This window comes from Aquila chrysaetos, chromosome 3 (genome assembly GCF_900496995.4).
Source record: "Aquila chrysaetos chrysaetos chromosome 3, bAquChr1.4, whole genome shotgun sequence".
NCBI lineage: Eukaryota > Metazoa > Chordata > Aves > Accipitriformes > Accipitridae > Aquila > Aquila chrysaetos.
The window spans coordinates 51,835,108-51,848,344 of record NC_044006.1 but is presented as its reverse complement, the minus strand read 5'-3'; the positions used below and the strand labels follow the sequence as shown (position 1 = coordinate 51,848,344).

At 39.5% G+C, this 13,237-nt stretch overlaps 1 protein-coding gene across 2 annotated transcripts in view; it reads left to right on the top strand.

Moving 5' to 3' along the window:
• Positions 1-13,237, top strand: part of COL1A2 (collagen type I alpha 2 chain) — a 41,912-nt gene that overhangs the window by 17,272 nt on the left and 11,403 nt on the right. For both annotated transcript variants that reach the window (XM_030009146.1, XM_030009145.1), the window contains exons 17-37: positions 219-317; positions 403-447; positions 552-650; positions 1,180-1,233; positions 1,335-1,442; positions 2,316-2,369; positions 2,475-2,573; positions 3,435-3,488; positions 3,868-3,966; positions 4,740-4,793; positions 5,439-5,492; positions 5,619-5,672; positions 5,768-5,821; positions 6,668-6,712; positions 8,866-8,964; positions 9,700-9,807; positions 11,148-11,201; positions 11,768-11,821; positions 12,395-12,448; positions 12,557-12,610; positions 12,714-12,821. In XM_030009146.1, coding sequence (XP_029865006.1) covers positions 219-317; positions 403-447; positions 552-650; positions 1,180-1,233; positions 1,335-1,442; positions 2,316-2,369; positions 2,475-2,573; positions 3,435-3,488; positions 3,868-3,966; positions 4,740-4,793; positions 5,439-5,492; positions 5,619-5,672; positions 5,768-5,821; positions 6,668-6,712; positions 8,866-8,964; positions 9,700-9,807; positions 11,148-11,201; positions 11,768-11,821; positions 12,395-12,448; positions 12,557-12,610; positions 12,714-12,821 — 1,503 coding nt within the window. The remainder of the gene's footprint in view (positions 1-218; positions 318-402; positions 448-551; positions 651-1,179; positions 1,234-1,334; positions 1,443-2,315; positions 2,370-2,474; positions 2,574-3,434; positions 3,489-3,867; positions 3,967-4,739; positions 4,794-5,438; positions 5,493-5,618; positions 5,673-5,767; positions 5,822-6,667; positions 6,713-8,865; positions 8,965-9,699; positions 9,808-11,147; positions 11,202-11,767; positions 11,822-12,394; positions 12,449-12,556; positions 12,611-12,713; positions 12,822-13,237) is intronic.

The window sequence follows — 13,237 nt, the reverse complement described above, 5'->3', positions numbered from 1 at the left end:
CATCTGTTGTTCCAGTGTTAGCCATCAGCTTTGATGGAGCCTAGCTAGACATCCCAGTTTCAGTGCCTTTAAAATCCAATAAAAGCTCTCAGCATCTTGATTTCCTGGCCTCTGAAGTGGGAGTATATATACATGATTGTTGTCTTAATGTCAGGCTAATATAGGATTGCTCCACTATGGTCCTAACTGATAGAGGGCTCTGTCGTTCTCTCAAACAGGGTGAAATCGGACCTGCTGGTAATGTTGGTCCTACTGGTCCTGCTGGTCCAAGAGGAGAGATTGGACTTCCTGGTTCTAGTGGTCCTGTTGGCCCTCCAGTGAGTAACTTGCCAGACTTTTTCTGTTGTTGGATGGGTGCACTTGAGACTCTGAATTAACCAGTATTGTTACCTTTCTTAATAGGGCAACCCTGGTGCTAATGGTCTTCCAGGGGCTAAGGGTGCAGCTGTAAGTACAGCCATACTCACACTTGTTTGCTCTCAAAAAAACACAATTCAATTAATGCAGCAGATAATGGGCTTATACTATGTTTTCCCCCCTCCGTTGGACAGGGTCTTCCTGGTGTTGCTGGTGCTCCTGGTCTGCCTGGTCCCCGTGGTATTCCTGGTCCTCCTGGCCCTGCTGGTCCTAGTGGTGCTAGAGGACTTGTTGTAAGTGACCTTGTATATTGTATGTCTTCATTTAAAAATTGGACAGTGTCCACAGTTGTAAAAGATTTCCTCTGGATATATTTTTTTGTATTTAATGCAGACATTTTTTCTTATTCCACTATAATTAAACATTGTAGTTCATTTCTGTGTCTTACTGCTTGCTTCAGATGCTGAGACTGAAGAGGTTCATTTTGCACTCCCTTTGAGTGCAAGGACTGTTAAGCTGTGTTCATAGTATCAAGAGAGATGTGACAGCAATCTAACAATCAGGCCCTCAACAGGTATCCTCAGTAGAGGAACCAGCCCTGAATGTCATAGTTCAATTACTGTCATTTCTAAGCATCTTTAACGTTTGTTTTCATGCCTGTTAAGCCAAAAATGCAGTTATGTTCATTGACCATGTATCACAATAGAGGCAGGCATGGCACTGGATGATTAAAGAGTTTTTTGATTCATGAAAAAGCTGTCCAGGTAGAAGAGTGATTTTTGGGATGATGCTTAATTCTGTGATCTCTGTTTTGGACTCTAGGGTGAACCAGGCCCTGCTGGTGCCAAGGGAGAAAGTGGTAACAAGGGTGAGCCTGTAAGTATGGCAACATGTGAAGGTTTTTTCAGTGAAAAAGCCTGATAGTTACTTGCAACACAGCGTCTGATTTCTTCTTTCTCTCTGTTTGCCTGAAATAGGGTGCTGCTGGACCCGCTGGCCCTCCTGGTCCTAGTGGTGAGGAAGGCAAGAGAGGTGGCAATGGTGAACCTGGCTCTGCTGGTCCCCCGGGCCCTGCTGGTCTAAGAGTAGGTTTTCTTTTTGTGTTCCAGAAGTAGAAGCAAAAATGAAAGAGGAAATAAAGCTAGAGTCACAAAGGCAAATTAAGTAATTATGAGTAATTAAATTTACATTAATGCTGCTAAGAAAAGATCATTTGCAATTCTGAGCCTTTTGCTTAGTTGGGACCAAACCCATTTTTGCTTTGTGTTAATGCTGTTTACTATCTTATCACTGAAGTAATTAGAGGTTGCTTTGATTTATCCATTGTGTAATATTTAGTGAATTATCTTTGATTACTCTTAAAGCTCTGTGATGGAATTTAACTGCTTAAAACAGATAATTGGCTCACGCATAACGTGATGCAGAAGGTTTCGATTCAGTGTCTTCAAGGGTGCCTAGTACCCTTTTCATGGGGTGAGGAAACACTCCTTGAACTTCAGGAGGCATGTGGCTTCATGCAGGAAAAGAATTCACAGGAAAATAATAGGAAAAATGGCAGTGTTTCCATCAGATTTTTTTGGTAGAGATAAAGATTCAGTATTGCATCTTGGGTATGGTGTACAGTCGTAGAGAAGCCAGTAACTCTCTACAGAGAAGTGAAGGTGAAACTGTGTGGGCCAGGCTGTAGGATCCTAGCTGCTGGCTAGAGCCACTATTAGATTACAATGAACACTGAAAATGCTCTGATACAAGCAGATTAGGACTTAAAGAAATCTAAAGGAAGTGAGAGAGATTTCTTTCACAATATACATTTTCACTGAGGTGTGTGTGCTTAGAGCTGCACTTACCTCAAATTCAGCAGACCTGCTTGGAAGGCTGAAATTTAGTAAGCACTCTACACCTTACAGGAACAGATTTATTTCTTTCCCTTTCTTGATTTGTTTTGTGTTCACTTGTAGGGTGTGCCTGGATCTCGTGGTCTCCCTGGAGCTGATGGAAGAGCTGGTGTCATGGTAGGACTTTTGTCTGGGTCACTATTTCTAAACTATCTTCTTTTATGTACAGATGTGTGATGCTTTTTGCTACCTCTGCCTGATTTTATTTATTTATTTTGGTAGGGACCTGCCGGTAACCGTGGTCCTAGTGGTCCCGTTGGTGCTAAGGGTCCTAGTGGTGATGGTGGCCGTCCTGGTGAGCCTGGTCTTATGGGTCCGAGAGTAAGTTTGAACTCTGTGGAATAAGTTTGAACTATGCAAAAAGAAAATGACTTACAATTTAGGAACACAATCATTCAGAAATCCAACTGCAAAAATTCAGCCTGTGCTAACCACAGTTAGGGAACTTCTACCACTCTATTGAAAAAACATCCATGAGGAAATGATTAAGCATCAGAATGTTTACTGAAATTAGTTTCTTTTGTATGTGGTAGCATTTGATTGCCCTGTCATGGAGCAGTGCCCCCTTGTACTGGATACTGCATTGACTTCTGAGAGGGGGTTCCACTTGTGATTATTTACAGAATGTGATCATTAAGATCACAGCTGAAGTGTGTGTGTCCTCTTTAAGTAACTAAAAGAAAAACAAACCCTACTAAAATGATATGAGATGGCTGATCTCAATTATTTCAATTTTATTTTGCAAATGATTTCACTGAAAACAGCCATCCACTTCTAGTGGATGTTGCAGCCAGATTATGTCCATGTCATTGTCTTTTATCCTCTTTAATCTACTCTTTCCCTTACTACCCCACCCCATGGAGTGAGTTTTCAGTGCACATGTGAACTGTTAGGCATCTGCAAACATTTAAGCACATTCTCTGCTAAAGTAGAGTCTAAATGAGTTTATCTGAGTGAAACAGGTACTTACCTATACTGATTTTCAACTGGCATGGGAGCACACACCACCAAATTAAACTTCAGTGTGTTTTAGATGTAAACTTGATAGGACATATAGTCCTGTTTCCACAGTGTATATTGATAGGCATCTGTGTGTGTATGCACACATGTAGGAAAAAAATTTTCATTAACTTTCGGGTGAGTTGGTTTCCCTCTAAAAACATGAAACCTTTCCTTTCTCAGGGTCTCCCAGGTCAACCTGGAAGCCCAGGCCCTGCTGGCAAGGAAGGTCCTGTTGTAAGTACCTTGCTTTTCATTCTGTTTCCCCATTGCCTGTGAAACATAAACTGAGATTTTAAAAAGCAGAGATCTCAGCACTGAGCTCTAACACAACTCTTTGTAAAGCCAGCAAGATTTTACTACCTTATTACTCAGAAAATCAGAGAAGTTTTCCATTCATTTCTGTGGCGCTCAGAAAAGGCCTGTGTGCTGGAAGGGGAAGAAGAAATACACAGTTCTACAAAAAGGAGAAAAATGGAGGAATGCATGAGCATGCAATGTATAAACAGTGTTTAAAAGTTAAATGGCATTTGTTTCCTGTCAGTACACATTTCCCCTAAAACTGAACTCTAATTAAATTACCCCAGCCATTTAATAGTATGATTTCTTTTTCTAGGGTTTCCCTGGAGCAGATGGTAGGGTTGGGCCAATCGGTCCAGCTGGTAATAGAGGTGAGCCTGGCAACATTGGATTCCCTGGACCAAAAGGTCCCACTGTAAGTACAGTACAGAAATTTTCTGTTACTATGAAGGTATTTCCAGATTAATCTGTAGGTCCCCAGCTCTAGCAATCAAACACATCTCCCTGTGTCCTCCTGTACTGCTTATTGGATGGCATCCACTTACATTCAAGAGTTCTGTTTTAAATTATTTTCCAGTTATCTGGAGTATGATTAAACAAATGAAAAACAGTTTAATTAGTTTAGGAATATTTGGACATTGAAGTGATTAGAATAATATATGTCTATACTATAATTTCTGCATGTCCATTTTATCATTTCTAAAAGTTCTGTAAAGGTTGGCCACCAAGCCTAAGTTTCAGTTCCAGAGTATTGTTATTTATGGAGCACAATCCAAAGCTCACTCAATTTAGAAGAAAAGCTACCAGTGATTTCAGTGGGGCTCTTGACGTGTCACACAGAGGCCACAGTTAACAATAATCATCTCTTGGATTTGTGGTGTTGCTATACATACACACACATGCAGACATTTATATAGTGTACTGCATAGGATGCTATGCAGAGTGTCATGAATTATGATCTCAAAAAAAAAAAAGGAATGGAGTTTTGAAAAGACAAGACATTTATTTTTGAGCTGTTTTTTCTAAGTGGTTCAACGAGGCACATGGAGCTTGTGGGTGTTTTAATTAGGGTTAAAGAAATATTACAATAAATCTTCTGTCAAGGAGAGTATGTATCTGTTCAGTAGTTTAAACTGAATCTAATATGAAGTCTTGGTTAACTTTTGTATCTTTTTCTTTCAACTTCAGGGTGAACCTGGCAAACCTGGTGAAAAAGGCAATGTTGGTCTTGCTGGCCCACGGGTATGTGGATATGTTTTCTTTATCAACTTCCAGAGAGAAAAAAGTAGATTTTCAAAACCTCTGTAATAAGATAGCATTGTCCTGTGCAAAAATGAATAGCTGATGAAATAGAAAAGCACTTGGGGATACATTCATCTAGCCTCATGTCAGTAGGGACTATTACTTAAGGGATAAATGAAAACTACCCTTCTTGTGTATTAATCGGGTAATTAATTATGGGGTATTAGCTTCCTGTGAAGAGGAAAAGATAGCAGTCCCCCTGCAAATTTTTGAGGACAGTGTATTGTTTCTAATTTATCCTGTATACTTCCAACTTCTTACTGATAGTTGAAACTTACTAGTCCTTCCATTTAAAGGGCCAAATAATTGGTCTGTTGTGGGAAAAATGCTGTCAGCAAGGTTCCTATAATCCGTAATTCCAAAGGAAGTTTCCTTAATGATTAATGTGCTGCAATAACTAAAACAATCCCCAGAGTTTAAAATTGTAAGCATCTTTAGTACCCTTTGACAGTGAAGCTCTTACAAGTAAATGGTTAAGTTCAAAATACGCAGAGATCTTTGGTTTTGGCACAGAATCACTTTAGAGAGATATTATTCATAACAAATCAAAAATTTGATAACAGCTTTCTACTTGAACACATTTAGGGTGCTCCTGGTCCAGAGGGAAACAACGGTGCTCAAGGTCCTCCTGGAGTCACTGTAAGTAACAGCCTCCACACAGATCCAGTTTGTGATTTACTTTTCGTTAATGGGACTTCCCATTTTATAATCCATTTTCCTGTATTTCTCGTTCCAAGTTAATCACTTGTTTTTCATTCCATCCAGGGCAACCAAGGTGGAAAGGGTGAACAAGGTCCCGCTGGCCCTCCTGGCTTCCAGGTAACTATGTGCTCTGCTCAATCTTATCTATGCTTTACAAAGCATGAGGTGCTTCTACCTTAACTTTATTTTTACTCTTGTTTCTTTACACTTAGGGTCTGCCAGGTCCCTCGGGTCCAGCTGGTGAAGCTGGTAAACCAGGCGAAAGGGTGAGTGACAGATATACAGTACTCTGCAAGTAGGGGCAGGCATTGCATAAGCATTATGTTTACAATTGCACATGTGGTGAAGCAAGAGCCTGTTGGATCCATTTGCCAAAACAAAGCAATCTGTGTTATATGCAAAGTTTAATAGTCCCTTTTGTTAAAGTTAGCCACAAATGAAGAAGGTCCGTTGGAATTTGCAACATACTTCTTTTTTCAAAGTTTTGGTATGAAACTGAGCAAAGACAATGCTTTGCTTTTTGGGCCTTAAACAGCAGTAAAATATGCCCTCTTTCCCAAAAGACAAGACAGTACCTGAAAAATACTTTACTTCAAATTTCTTCTGAAATCTTCAAGGTTCAGTCTAACCTGCATTACTCCAGTTGTATGCTTTTGCATCTCATTTGATTTCAGTGAATTTGCAATGGCATACAACGGAGGTAGCTCAGTGGTAATTCAGGCTCTAGGTTCTGCTCAGTTAAAGTATGTGATGTAATCTGCAAATTGTGCATTCTATGTGTCATAACCACCTTTAATGTTTACAGTTACATCTCTCCATGTCGCTGTAAAATGATTTACATTGCATGTACCTGAAAAATGAGCTTGGAATTTAACAGCTAACTCTTTCTTCAGATGAGAAATTACTATCTCATGTGTGCTTTGACATATTGTGCAGCTATATGAAAAGGGTTTATTTCTGTGTATCTAAAAGACTGGGTTTAGTCTGAAGATTTTCAATATGCTGCTGCAATTTGAGAAGCATTTCTATTTACTTCTAAGAAACAAAGTACAATTTAAGCTAATAAGTTTGCTTTAGAAATAAGCTTTACCAATACATCTACTCTCTTCTAGGGTCTTCATGGTGAATTTGGTGTCCCTGGTCCTGCTGGCCCAAGAGTGAGTAACTCATTTGAAATCTAGTATTGACTGTCTTAATAACATGTTCAGTAATAATAGTTGCTATATATATTTCCAAGTTTCTCAAGACAAACAGCTCTTCTCAGTTACAGAATATAGTGTATTGCAGCAGACTCTCAGGAATGAGGGAGAATGTTCTCTGCTGTTCGCATGTGTCGGGGTGTATGATTATATAATACAATAGTTGCCAGTGTTAGTGAACTTCTAGATAAGCACTATGAGTATTACCCAAGTAATGATATCCTGTATTGATGAACCTCACAATGAGAGTGTGAATGACAAAAGACTGATCCTACAGTGTTACACTGAGGCCTGGTGCATATGAGAATTTTCACCTCCAGTGCCTATGCACAGACCTTCTTAGCCTGACCATTTCAGTCATACTATCCCTTGCTGACCATCTCCTACCTCCCATGTAATGTCTTTGTGAACAAATGGTGGGCTAAATCCAGAGTCTGGAGTAGTCATTAGAAGATATTGCCTTCCACTTCCCTTTATTCCTGCACCATGAATAAACGTCTGTGAAGAGCTTTGTGTGGAGGCCTTCCTGCATGGCAGGAAGGTCCCATTTTTGCAGAGCAATGAGTAGTTTCTAAAATGTTTGATTAATTGTTTGCTTTCCAAATCCACTAAAGAGGTTGATATTTAAATTACTTCTGTTGCTTCCTCTTTTCTTCTGACTTCCAGACTAAATGTATTCATGACAAATATTCCCATTCACTCTTATCAGTCATGTCAATCAGTTTAAACAGCACTTTCCTCCCTATATTTAGTGCCCTGAGGCTGTATTAGTAACCATGTCCTCTTTAAACTTGCATTTTGCTATTCTATCCAAGCCAAGTTCCCTTTATCATTCTAGCAGTTACCTGCTCTAGCTTGCCTTAAGCATCTCATACCCAGCCAGAGTGTATTTCATTCACTATTCCAAATTAGGTCTTACTGATACTTTGTACAACAAAATTAACACATCCTAAAAATACCTCACTGCTTGTGCCAGACCACATTTGCCTTTTTCAAGTCCGCATCATATTGTTGGCTGTTGGCTATCACCTTTCCCTTTCTGTCATTTTCACCAGATGAAACCTCCATTTACAGCACAAATCCTCATTTCTGGTGCCTAAATAAATGGCCTGGTACTTTGCATTCTTGAATTTTGTCCCACTTCTACTGTGACAGCCATCCAACAGGTTATTCACTTCTTCCAGTGTAATATGTCAACCCTTCTTCCTGTTGACAAAAGCTTCCACCTTTGTGATATCTGCATATTTCATAAATATCTTTCTTCCTTTTCTGCCTCTCTGTCATTAACAAAATGTATGTAAAAATAATTAAAAGATACATTGGGGAACATCACTACAATATAAGTTAGCCTTCTGCATCGTTGGTGCTTTTTAACAGTGCGCTATCTCTCCTTGAGTTAGTTTTTTGACCACATTATAGCTCTCGTACAAACTCCCAGGTTCTCCAGCATAACTAAAAATCTCTATTATTTCTTATCAGATTATTCATTGATGTCCATCTTGATCATACTGGGATAATCTGAGATGTCTTTAGTAAAACTGATATTTCTATCTTTGATAGATCTATTGTGCATTTAAGCCCAGTTTCTGGCTACTTCCATGTCTCCAGTTGACCTCCGTTTCAGAATTTATCCTTATACTTGTTATAATGTACAGGTCACATTAGTAGGCTTTAGCTGTCACCTTTATTCTCCAATATTCACCAGGCATTTGCCACTGTAAAAATAATTGTTTGCCAATTACTATGGCTCTAATTTCACTAGAATCCATTATCTGCCCTCAAACTGGTATCAGAAGCTCCATTTGACAATAGCATGCAAGACACTGTTACCAGAATGAGCGCAGTAGCCAAAATCCATGTTCAAGAAGTACTTGTACTTTGTCAGCTGATATCAGGATGCAAGACTTTATTTCACTTTGCTACATTTGTGCCAAAAGCTAGAGCCAATTCTTATGACCAGTTTAGTTAATATCTGCACAATTCTAATACAGTTCTTAATGGTTTGTCCAGATAAAAATGCATCACATTGTCATTGCTACTAGTCAGTACTTTTAAACCTCTAAGCTACAGAACAATTCAAGAAAAAATTCAAATCAAGCTGTCTCCTGCAGGGTGAACGTGGTCCTCCTGGTGAAAGCGGTGCTGTTGGTCCTGCCGGTGCCATTGGAAGCCGTGGTCCATCTGGCCCACCAGGCCCTGATGGTAACAAGGTGTGCTTTCCCCAGCTGCCATTGCCTTACTGTTGAATTCCTGATGAAGGCAATCCAAAACCTTTTTTCCTAAGAGCATAAGTAATTACTGGTAACAGGTAGTTACCTATACACCATAGCCCCGGGGTCACTTCTTCAAGTGGTAAAGCTCCATCCCAGCTAGTCCACATTAATATTAAAGGATTTTATGTGTAGCACTATAGATGATGAGAGGTGAACTCCAGTTTGGACTCAGTTTAAATACAGCTTGTCAGCTGGGTATATTATTATTCTTTTTTGAGATAGGGTCTGAGATTTTGGCCAAAATTCATGCTGACAGCTATTTATACCCACCTCTACTTATACACAGGAAGTTCTTCTGTCTAGTAAGCAATATTTTCCCCAAAACATTAACACAATCATGAGCAGTCATCTACCAAAATAACACTGGCTTGATGCTAACTGAATATGGGTTTTAGTTTTCAGGATTTTAATGGGTAGTCTTTCTACAGAAATTTAGTTTGGAATATGGGACACCCTAAAACCTCAGGAGCCCACAGAATCAGAGAGACTGTTCATGTCTGGCATCTTCAGTAGCTGAAAAAGTAAAATAAGTACAATAGCTTAAGACAAAATGCTACTATTCCCACTGTTTCTAAGCAAACAGAATGATGGGCAAAGTAGTAATGACAGAATTTTGTACCAAATTATGTGAATGATTTGACCCTGTCTTACATGATATACTGTTTCTGCCAGGGTGAGCCTGGCAATGTTGGTGCTGCTGGTGGTCCTGGTCCTGCTGGCCCTGGTGGAATCCCAGGAGAGAGAGGTGTTGCTGGTGTTCCAGGAGGCAAGGGTGAAAAGGTAAAGTGGACAACCTGCTTTGTTACTGCATGCACAGGTTTGGGAGATGCTTGAATTTCATTAACTTAAAAAAATAACTGCAGGTTACCCCAATGCCACTTCTATTTACTGTGAAACTATATTACTTAGTGGTCAATAAGTAGAGGTTTTGTTGGTCTAACAGACTGACAGTCTTTTCTAAGGTGGTATTTTGATCTATGCTCAGCATTTGCAGTTGATGTAAGTGGCAGTTAGTCCTTCACAGGATTGGTTAACAATGAGGTTATCTTTGCCAAAGAAATACTAAGGCTGTAGTACAGGCTTTATAATAGGAATGGGCCTACTGATCACAAAGGACTGAGTCTCTGATCACATCCTTGACTGCTCTAGGTGCCGTGACTATAAGTAAATCAGTTACAAAAATCTTGTGATTATATCAGTTTTCTATAAAATCAGTAAACATTTTAGCCAAGGTAAGCCTTTACATAAAGCTGTATAGTCCGGTAGCAAGCCCTGTTGCTACCTCTACTTTATCCGAATAATTTTGTATAAAATTGGTTTTTATCTTGTTATGTACATCTCATTCCATATTCTCTTCATTATTTAAACTCTAAACTGAGATTTCTAGAACTGCTTTATTTGTTTTGACTAAAAAAAATCCATAGTCATTTAGCATAAATGGAGTTGTAAGGAAATTAAGATGAAAATTGCTTGCAACTTTTTATAAAACACTATGTTCTCACATGCAGATTAATGCAGAAGAGTAGGATGTATTTTAAAAAAAGAGAGAGAGCAGAGTGCTGGTCTGATTTCTTGACACTAGTGGTGGCCTGGATATAATTTTTTGTGATATGAAACATATGGGGTTTATATGACCACTCATATGACATCATTGTTTTTAACAGTTGTTTTCCGGCTTCAAATAGAAAGTATAACATGAATACCCAAAAGAATTTTTACGTATGGTTATTTCTTGACCAAACGAAAAGGAATTTTGAGGGGGGATTTACATTCATCATTTGGAATATACATCAACTTGGTTTTGAATTTTTAATTCCATTTAGAATTCTTGCCACCTGGGGGAAACTAAGTAGGTTTTCCATGAAAGAGGCAGGCTCATAATTCTGAAAAGCATGCCAGTCCTCTTTGTCTGCAAATTCTCGCTTTGCAAGTCAGTACATACTCAGCAATAAGAATGAAATAATAATCAAAGTCTGTTCCCAAAAGACTGGCATGCTAAGCATCTCATATGATACGCAAGTAATACATGGATACTCAGCAAATAGTTCAAGACTTTTTTCATACAAACTATTGTGTTCATTACCAATATAATGGTTTTTTTTCCCCTCTGTGTATTCTAGGGTGCCCCAGGTCTGAGAGGTGATGTTGGTGCAACAGGAAGAGATGGTGCTCGTGTAAGTATCTTTTGGTTCTACTTGAGTTTACCTTGCTACACCTCAGAACTTAAGTGACTAAAAAGGATATTCAGGACTTATATTTCCCACTATATTGCATTTCCACTTATATCTGATCACTTCTGATACAAATCAATATGATTTTGTTGCACCTTGTCCAGGGATGTTTGAATTTGGGGGGAGGGAGAGAAAAGCGACCACTTCTCATGCACACAAGCAGAGAAATCACATCAGCAGAGAACCTTGTATTTCGTAGACCATTGTTCAGTGTGACATTATCCTCTTTAACTTCATGGGCTCAGTTCAGACAGCTAATTCTAAAGGCAGCCTGCAAAGCCACACAAAATTATCATTAATTTGAGATTTTGACTGCCTGTCCTAGAATTCATACTTTGGAAGGAAAATAACAGAATAGATTTTTGTTTATAAAATCATGTGTCCTTTATATCAAAAATAGCTGGAAGAAAGTCACACACCTGTCTCCAGGAGGAAAGAGAAAAAATATTAAAAGTAGTCACTCCTGCTTACATTTTGTTAGAAATGGTGTCCTGTCTCTTGACCTATAGGGTCTCCCTGGTGCTATTGGTGCTCCTGGCCCTGCTGGTGGTGCTGGTGATCGGGTAAGTCTACTCTTTGAATGAAAAAGTGTCTTGTTTGTTTATACATTTTCCCCACATATGAATATTTAAGATGAGGAGTTCCATAAAAACCAATTCCATCTTTCTAGTGTGCATGAGTTCTGCAAGTTTCTCAGATTTGGGAGGCAAGGGTTTTTGGGACTGTAGAACTATTCAGTGAAGTTTGCCATAGCACCCCAAACCTTTTCCTAAAAGGGCAGGGAAGGGATGCACATCTACATGGCAGTGGGTTATATGGGGAGAAGATTCTGATCTAAGCTTTGTCTGAATTCTTCCCAGTTAAGGCTAATCTCCACAGTCCTCCTCACACTGTGAGAAGAGGTTTCGATATGGTGATGAACAACCACACATTAGCTCAGAATTTTTTTATCCTGTCTGAGTATCGTTAGAAATTATTAATACAGGGTGGGGCAAAACAGAAGCATTTTCAGTAACACCTTCATTGGAGACACAGGGAGACTTGCTATATGCATCTGTACCAAAAGATCACCCTTGTTCTTACTGCAGTGCGGCCTTCCCCCACAGTGTCATAATGTTTTCTGCCATCTGTTTTAGGGTGAAGGAGGTCCTGCTGGTCCTGCTGGTCCTGCTGGTGCCCGTGGTATCCCTGTAAGTAACAATTCCTACAACTATTCTTGTGTCTAAGACATGATGTTCAGAAAAATGCCCTTTTAAAGCCTGTTCCAACCAGTCCTCTCTTCTTTGCCCTCTCTTTAGGGTGAACGTGGTGAGCCTGGTCCCGTAGGTCCTAGTGGATTTGCTGGACCTCCTGTGAGTATTGTTTGCCGTTTCCTCTTATTGATGCCATGCCATTCCTCTATTTCCTTTTCATGCTTTTCCAACTCCTTGTTCTGTGTGTTTTTTCTGCCCATAGGGTGCAGCTGGTCAGCCTGGTGCTAAAGGCGAGCGTGGGCCTAAAGGACCTAAGGGTGAAACTGGACCAACAGGTGCTATTGGCCCAATTGGTGCTTCTGGACCACCAGTAAGTGAACTGTGTCTTTGTAAAATGCATAGTTCTTAACTGTGCTATGCAAGTAATACCCTAGCCTGCAGGCCTTGAATTTTGAAAAGGTAATTAAAAAAAGAAACAAAACTTTAAACTAGGCTGTGAGGAAAGTCACCATGCTGATTTTCACACATTATATAAGCTTCATCAGTCTATTTATGTGGGCTCAGATCATGAGTCTGGAACTGAAATGAAGAGAAAAAAATAATTAATTTTCAACTTGCCCTGAAGATCAGCAAAATCAGTCTATCTTGGACCATTCAGGGGGTGATTGTGGGTAAGTTCTGAGCTGATGATGTCGATATCTTCCTCTAAAAGACAGGATGTGCTGTTGCAGTCTGATTTTCAGACCCAGTCATTCAGAAGCATATGTGCAAATTTGTCTGTGCACC